The 8,607-nt window shown below is 53.6% G+C and overlaps 1 protein-coding gene across 1 annotated transcript; it reads right to left on the reverse strand.

Annotated features, from left to right (window-relative positions):
* Positions 1 to 2,370: 2,370 nt before the first annotated feature.
* On the reverse strand, positions 2,371 to 7,881 carry TRIL (TLR4 interactor with leucine rich repeats). Its single transcript, XM_035020813.1, has one exon. The coding sequence runs from the start codon at positions 7,140 to 7,142 to the stop codon at positions 4,689 to 4,691; it is 2,454 nt and encodes an 817-aa protein (XP_034876704.1). The 5' UTR covers positions 7,143 to 7,881; the 3' UTR covers positions 2,371 to 4,688.
* Positions 7,882 to 8,607: the final 726 nt, after the last annotated feature.

Consider the following 8,607-nt stretch of genomic DNA (forward strand, 5'->3'; position numbering starts at 1 on the left):
GGAGTTACAGGGCTGTTGGCCCTGAGTACCACGTTAATGAATCAACAGTATCTATTAATTAAGGTGTCTTGAAACAGAAACACTCATCAAATAAAGGTTATGTATTGATAAGTTGATGGAGAAGTGGCCAGATGCTTGCAGGCACCCAAACCAGAATTTCCTCTCAGAGCAATGGTTCAGTGTTTGTTCACTCAGTGTTTGCTGTGGCTTTTATGCAACATAACTTGTGTGAATAAGGAGAATTGACTGTTAGAAGGGAATACATCCAACTCACACTGGTAGTTGGTTTTGAAGACAGAGTAGGGGGTAGGAGCTAAACTTACGAAGCTTTGGTTGGTTGGAGAAAAATGTTATGGATTTAGAGTCAAGAGATGCTGTTGCTTGAAAGGTTGGGGCATGACAATATATTTCTGTCTGGCACCTGATGCCATTTCACAGCCAAATTATAAAGCCACGTTTCTGTGTCAATAAGGAATCACACCACCTGTAGCTTAAAATCTCTCAAACAGATGTAATGATATATTTAGTTATTGTGTCCCAAGATAAAGCAACCAGATGAAGCTACATTTCCCCCTAATTATTTCAGTGATTAATGTAAATATTCCGTCTCCCACGTAAAATGAAAAGAATATTATTTGCCACATGATTGAGAAGGATGAAGTGACCTGAAATCCCTAGGAGGAAAAAAAACATTTACTCATGCAAAGTATCTCTTGAAGTAAACTAAGTCAAAGGACACTTGGGGATGCTATCACTAAGTTAACGGGAAGCAACGTCATTTACACATCCTTAGTTTCAATCCAAAAGATGAAGGAGGTTATGCCAAGAGTTTAATAAACGTAGAAAAGTTTACTCAAATACTAGTATGTTCACCTTTTCTATTTTGAAAAATGAGAGAGAAAAAATAAAATAATGAGAAGGTATTTCAAGAGCTATCCTTCCACATTAAATTACACAAGAGCCTCAATTAACCAGAACAAAGGCAGGGGTCACTGAATCTCATTACCTGGATTTTCTAATTGGTTAGGGCTTAAGCAGAAGTGCCTTGTCCATGGTATTTCTAAAATGTCTCTTACAATTTGTTGCTCTGTGCACAAAATACTGCTACTAATAATACATCTACTATTTATTGAACATCTGCCTTGTAGCTGGTCCTGTCAAATGCTTTTTTCCTCATCTATTCCTCACAATGGCACTCTGCAGTCAGGACTCAGGATTCCCATTTTAACTGATGCAGAAACTGAGGCACAAAGAGATCAGGTTAATAGAATGAATGCAATCCCAGACGACTAAAACGCTTTCATCACTTCCTTAAAATCATACTGAACTTTAATGATGCTGTTTCTCTGAGATGGTGAAGGTGTAACACTGGGTAGAAATCTGTTTTAATCCTGGGTCATGGTCTCAATTTTTAATACATTTCTGGCACGAGAATGCTTCATTGTCACTTATTTCCAAGGCTTAGAAGCAGATTGCAGAGGGGTTAAGCACGAATACCAGGTAATCCAGTGTCTGTTTTAACGGTTTCTTAATAGAGGATAGCTGCCCACATTGGTGAACTTCTGGTGAAAACCAGGTCTTTGCAAATTAGTGAAGGTGTTCTGATCACGTGCCAGTTATTACCCAGTAATAATCTTAACAGGTTGAGCTGAGGGTCTGACCACATTCCAGACTGCTTCAATGCTGCTTTATTTTATGTTATTTTTAAGATTTTTAAAATTTACTTATTTGAGAGAGTGAGCGAGCAAGAGAGAGCACACGAGCAGACGCAGAGGGAGAGGGAGAGGGAGAAGCAGACTTCCCCAACTGAGCAGGGAGTCCGACGCGGGCTCGATCCCAGGACCCCAGAATCATGACCTGAGCCGAAGGCAGATGCTTAACCAACTGAGCCACCCAGGCGTCCCTCAGTGGCGCTTTAAATGAACCATCCTACCTCATACAAAGTTTATTCTTTCTTACTTTAGGAATCTTATCTTTTCATATACTTTGGTAATGGCAAAAATGACCTCCAGTTCAAGATACCTCCTGATTATTGACCATGGGAGTCAAAAGTCCTGATTCCTTGCTGATGCTGGCTGAGACCCAATCATCTCGCTGTCACTGGTATTTTAACAGCATTTTCTTATCATGGCTCACCATCTGCTTTTAGAGTCATCTCGTTGTTTCTTTGGGCATAAACTCTCCTAACTATTTCTGAAAAATAAAGTCTACACTCTCTGGTAGAAATGGCAATTAAAAACCACTGCAAGAGGACAGGCAGACAGACTCGAAGCTCATGTTTCATTGTCGTCAATGGAAACTGCTGTAGAAACCACAGCATATCATTACGAGAGTGTATAGGCTATTTGGAAACTCCAACAATAAAACATCTCCATTAGTAAGTGGGTTTATTGACATAACTGAACATAACAATGTATAACATTCATTCATTTCCCACCGAAAGACTTTCCAGTCGAACTCTTTTTACATAGATTTTCCTGTTTTTCCGTGAAGTATTTTCAGTGATGTTCTGCAGTTGAAAGGGTAGGTGCTGGGAAGCATCAGAGGTCTTTTTCAGACTTTTAGTGGAGCTCAAGATCACACTGCTGTGCAAAAGGACCAGCTAAAAGATGCCATTGCTCTACGAATGAACAAAACTAGGAGCACGAGAGGGGCAAGTAAATAGCCCAAAGGTTTCAAATAAGAGCAGGTAACGACCCCCTCTCCCATGTACTCATATGCTTGGGATCTGACACGGGCTCTGGCAGCAAACTAAGAATGACAGCCTATTTCCTGTGCTTTATTAAGTTTTGGCCCCATAGATAAGACTACCAGAGAAGCAGCTGTACTTTAAGTGGTCTGGACATTTACTCATCTGAACATAAACACAGATCCGTTTGTTTAGAGCCCTGGGTCTCTGCTCAGCTGTTGGGACAAGGGCAGGCTTGGCTCAATGGAGGCCAAACATAAAAGGGAGTACACTGGGGTTGAAGGACCCCCCCAGACTATGATAGATTCCCTGAGTCGTCAGGACCCTCAGGGCTTAACGCCCTAAACAGGAGATTCACTGTTGGCCTTAGCACCATTGTAATAGCTTCTGTGGCACCCCACTGCCAATAACTCCACAACCACGGCGAGCATCACTGTGCAGCCCTGCCCTGTGACTGCTTTTCTAGACCACACACAAAATCATTAATGTAAACCAAAGCACTACATTTAGTGATAAACGTGTACTTCATAAATATCAGGGAACGAAAGTGTCCCAAACAGCTGAAAACAACGGAGCAAATAAAGGAGCCTAATCCTAAATTTAAAACAAAAACATTTAAAAGAAATACTGCAATTATTAACTAAAAGATAAGATTTAATAACATGGTAAAACACGGGGTAGTGGAGAGATTAACTTGCAAAATAAATCATTATTTCACAGTGAGGTTTAAGTACTCCTAACAATCTTCTGGTTTTAGTAGAAACAGACAACCACTGATGTACCCTTTTTCACATTTTTTTCCAATAATTTCTTCCCCCCTCTTTCCTATAGAGTAAGACATTAAGGTGATTGAAGGTTACGCTGTCAATTGACTATCACCTTTTGCTTCCCTCCTATTAGGGAACTGCCTTTATCACTTAACGGTGCAACTCAAGAGAAGCGGGGCACAGCCTGCTGTGTGTGACTGATAAAAACATGAGAAGTACCACATCATATTTATTCCAATCTGGACACAGTGTCAGAGATGCGGTTAAGTGAACTGGGAGGCTGCAGTTCCCTATGTGGTCATCGGTTATGCACACCTTACATTCTTTTACCAAGTCTGGCACTGACATTTCCTTTTCCATATATAGGTTTAGAAAAAATAAAATTAAAAAGCCACAGGAGCAACCCTGACAGAGAAGTCTTGCATGCAGCCTTCTCCTGAGAAAGCAGGTAATCTTAGTTAACCCCAAGGTCAGCCAATGTTCTTGCGGTGTTAATGTTAAAAAGAAAATACTAGTTGAACGGCTCAGCTCAACTAAAACAGTCCTTGAGTTTACTGTCAGTTTGTTAAATGTCCGAGCTCTTCACATTGTTGAAAAAAAATAGCGTCTCTAATTATTTAAACATTAAATTATCCTGAATGTTCTATTAACCAACATGAAAGAGTTCCTTGGCAGGTGTGTTGAACTTTACCACCTGTTTACAGCATCTCCCTTCTTGGCAGAGACCACCAGCCCAGCGCAGTCCAGGTGCCAAGCCTCCTTTGTAATACTAATAAGTTCCTTTTCCCTTAAATAGGACAAAACTCCTCTGTTTCACACTGAACAAACAAAAAGCATTCTGGCCATTCCGGGGACAAAAGCGCCCTTTTCTGCCCCAAAGGGGGCCAGGCTCTTGCGTTGCAACACCACCAAAGCCATATCCATAGCTGTGCCAAGGTCTCCATGTAAGAGAAGGCTTCGCACCTCTGGACTCTACCGTCCGTTTGTCCCCTACTCTTGGCCTTGACCACCAAGTACCACCCATTCACATCATGAGTGGGTACTGGGAATTGGGGGGGCGAGGGCGCCGAACTGGCTTCCCCTTTGGCCTCTCTGGCAAGTGCACAAAAGGGGGAAAGGAGAAGCTCTGGTAAAGTTAGATCTTCCCCTGAGGTGGGCTGAGGGGCTCCACGGAAAGTGGCCGGCTCCTCAAGGCCAATGAGATGGTCTCCACACCCCTGGAGTCCCTGGACCTAGTCAGCGAATCGCTGCAGAAGATGGTCGTCCCGCCTCAAGCTGCCACCTGTACCACCGCCCCCGCTGTCCATGAAGCGGTCGCAGGGGAACTCGATGAGGTCCGCCTCGCTGAGAGCACACACAGTGGTGCGCGGCCGGTGTGACTGGAAGCCAGAGAAGTCCGCAGACACGCCGGTGCCCATGGAGCGCAGGGGACGTCGGGTGGAGTACATGTGTCGAACATGCACAGGGGCCCCAGCCTTCCGCCTAGCCCGCAGCTTCCTCCGCAGCCAGCGGGACGCCCAGGCGGCCAGCGCCAGGAACACCAGCAGCGCGTTGACGGCCAGCAAGACCAAGGTCAGCAGCTGGTAATCGACGCCGCTCCGGCTCCCAGGCTCCGGGAGGGTGACCAGCCCGGCGCAGTGGTCACGGGGGGCCACCGGGCAGACCCGGCCCCCGAGGACGCCCTCCACGCACACCAGGTAGGGGGTGTCTCCGCGCAGCTCGCGCAGCGTGGCCGAGTCGCTGCGCTCCGGCAGGTAGACGAAGCGGTGGAACTTGGGCTGCTGGCCAAAGCGGTCGAAGAGCAGGCGGAAGCGCGCGCCGCCCAGCGCTGGGGGGCTTCGGTACTGGCGCACCGCCCAGCGCACCGAGGCGCTGTCGGCGCCCACCGCCTCCACCGTCAGGTTGCACAGGATGAACTTGTTGAAGTCGCAAGGGTCGGACACCAGCGGCGGCAGGACGACCCCGCCGTCGGACTGGGCGGCGCTTTCGTGCTGCTGCGCGGCCAGGCGCTGCTTCGCCGCCGCGCGCTGCCAGGGGTCGCCAGCGGGCGGTGGCGCAGAGGCGGGCGCGGCCGTCGGGGTGGGCTCTGCGTGGGCGGCGTCTGCCGGAGTCGGAGGTCCCCGCTCGGGCTTCTGGAGCAGGTCCAGGGGGTGTGGCGCCGGACCCTCGGCAGCAGCGGCGGAGGGGTCCGGCTGCTGGAGGCCCGGGCCCCGTCGGCTCAGCCTCAGAGCGCTGCGGTTGCCCAGGAGCTCCCTGGCGGCCGCATCCCAAGCCACCCCGGGCAGAAATCGCTCGCGCTGCTGTGGCTGTGGCTGTGACTGCGGCTGCGGTGGCAGCTCCTCCGAGAGGCCGCCTGCAGGGGGCGCCACCTCCTCCCCGCCGGCTGTGGGTAAGGGCCTCCGCTGACCTTCGGCGGTCGGGGAACCTGAGGCCGAGGGGTCTGCACAAGCCCCGTTCTGCAGCTGCTGGTCATCCAGGTAATCCAGGTACTTGCCCCGCAGGGCCGGAGGGTGGCGACACTGCACGAAGACCGTGAGAAGACGGCCTTGCGAGTGCCAGTCGCCCATCCAGCGCTTCAGGCCCCGCAGACGGCAGTCGCAGGTCCAGCCATTGCCGTCTAGGTCCAGCCGGTAGAGGGCCGGGCTGGCGGCGAAGATGTCCCCGGAGAGGGCGCTGAGCGCGTTGTCGCGCAGGCTGAGCTCGCGCAGCCGGCCCAGGTGGCCAAAGACAGTGGGGTGCAGAGCGGACAGCGCGTTCCCGCTAAGGTCCAGCGCCTCCAGGCTGTGCAGGGGCTCCAGCAGCGCCACGGGCAGCTGGCTCAGCCGATTCTCCTCCAGGCGCAGCTCGCGCAGGGCCTCCAACCCCCAAAAGGCCTCCGGCGCGAGGTGCGTGAGCTGGTTGCCCCTGAGTGAGAGGAGGCCGAGACGCGGCAGGTGCTGGAAGACGCGCGGCCCGAGGTGCTGGAGGCTGTTGGCCGAGAGGATGAGGGTGGAGAGGGAGCGCAGCGGGGCGAAGGTGGCTGCATGGCGTAGGGAGGGCTGCAGCTCGTTGGCAGAGAGGTTAAGGAAGCGCAATTTGCCCAACTGGGCAAAGGCGTTCTTGCCCAGAAAGCGGATCCGGTTGGACTCCAGATGTAGGTAGAGCAAGTTGCCCAAGGGGGCGAAGACCGCGTCCGGCAGCGCCCCCAGGGCGTTCCCGTCCAGCCGCAGCTTGACCAGACTCTCCAGGCCCTCGAAGGAGCCGCGGCTCAGGCGGCCGATCTCGTTCCCGTTGGCGTAGAGGATGCGCAGCTTGCGCAGCGGGGCCAGCGTGCCCGGGACGAGCTCCTGCAGGAGGTTGTTCCCCAGGTAGAGCTCCTCTAGCCGGGAGAGTTTCTCAAAGGTCTTGGGGTGCAGAGAGCGGATCTGGTTGTACTGCAGGTCCAGCCGTCTGAGCTGCCCCAGACGGTGGAAGTCGAAGGCCGTGATGTTGGTTATGAAGTTGCCGCCGAGGCTGTAGGTGAGCACGTCCTGGGGGCTCGGTAGCGAGCTGGTCTTGGGCACGGCGCGGAGCCCCCTGTTGGTGCACAGGAGGTGCTGGGGGTGCTGGCAGTCGCAGCGCTCGGGGCACACGGGCTGGGCCCGCGGCGGGAGCGCGAGGCAGCCGCACACCACGAGCAGGAAGCGCACGGCGCGGGCAGCCTCCATCGCCGCCCGCCCTGGCCCTGCGTGCTGCGGCCGGATCGTCCTCTTGGCCCGCCTGCGCCGTGTCTCCTCTGCATTCCCCTTGGCCCGGCCAGACTCGCTCAATGGCCTCTTTCGGACTCCGCAGCGCGGTCCAGCCCCTCCTCCGCCCTTTGTCCGGTGGCTGGCCCGGGTCTCTGCAGGCGGGCTTCGCCCCGCCAAGTCAGGCGGCTCAGGGCGCCCCGGGAGCTCCGGGTGCTACTTGTTGCATTTCTGCACCAAACTGTTTCTCCGGGTGTGCGTCGGGGGGCGGAGGGAGGGAGCCAGACCTGAGCTTTTTGTTTGCAGCTTGAGTCCGGAGAGCTGGATTCCCTGGCACGGATTCTCCCCGCCGAGCGGATTCCCCGGCTGCAGGCGGGAGCCCTTCCAAGAGCTCCTCGGGGCGCGGCTTGGCTGCTGCGCCCCGGCGGCTCGGCCCCCGCAGCCCGCGCCTCCTGGCTCTCGGTCCCGGACCAGGAGCGCGGCCTCGGTGGAACAGCCGGGGGAGGAGCCGGGGGTGCGCAGGCTGCGTCCGGAAGGGACCCAAGTCTGCGAGTGGCGGGCAAACCAGGCGGAAATTCGTTCTTCCCACACTCTGCCCCCCGGGGATGCAGGCGGAGAAAGAGGAGACGGCGGAGGGAGGACAGACCCCGACAGGGGGAGGAGGAAACGCTAAGTGGCTCCGCGTCTGGTCAGCCCGAGCCCGGGACGCCGAGTGAGAAAAGTAGGGATTAAAAACAGCTGTACCGGTCGGCCCTCGACGCAGGGCTGGGGGCGGGGGTGGATTACCGGGCTAGCAAACGGAATTTGCAGACAGAGACCTTTTTATTTTAGATGAGTACCCCAGTCATTTCGGCGCATTGGGAGCGCGGCTCCTCTTCTTCGTTTTCAAGTCACTTGCTCTTCCAAGTGTCACCCCGCGAGCAGTGCACGCAGCACGGAGGGCGCAAACATCCTGTAAGTTTAGGGCAGCCCGAGGTTGTCTCCAAAGAGCTGTCGGTGGACTACCGTCAGAAGAGGCCAGATCACCCCGAGTGTTGCGTGTTTGGGTTTTTTGACCGGGCTGTACCGGTGGCCGGGGAGAGGCATCGTCCCACGTAGGGATCTGAACTGGGTACTCGCTTGGCCCTGCTGTAGGTAAGAGCCTGGAGAATCCCAGAACTGGTTCTACCACCGCGAAGAAGGTGTCTCTGTCAGATTTTGGTGATTTAGTCCCATTAATCCTCCTCCAGTCTTACAGCCCTTGGGGTAGGCTCTGCACGTGTGCACAGATACAAAATCACCTCCACAGACCCTCTGGTAACTGCTACCTGCGGGCCTCACCGGCTCGATGCCTGGGCTTGCAGGGATCTTCAAAGTCTTGAGGCCCAGAAGTTCTCCGGCCTGGCTTAGTAGGGGAGTCTCACCACTTACCAGTATAGAATGGAGCATTTGTCCCTGGCGCCTTGGA

Source organism: Mirounga leonina, unplaced genomic scaffold (assembly GCF_011800145.1).
Source record: "Mirounga leonina isolate KUSES-001 unplaced genomic scaffold, KU_Mleo_1.0 Mir_174, whole genome shotgun sequence".
Classification (NCBI taxonomy): Eukaryota; Metazoa; Chordata; class Mammalia; order Carnivora; family Phocidae; genus Mirounga; species Mirounga leonina.

Bases quoted from the DNA above. Each gene is read 5' to 3' on its own strand.
- TRIL (XM_035020813.1), bottom strand. From the start codon at position 7,142: ATGGAGGCTGCCCGCGCCGTGCGCTTCCTGCTCGTGGTGTGCGGCTGC.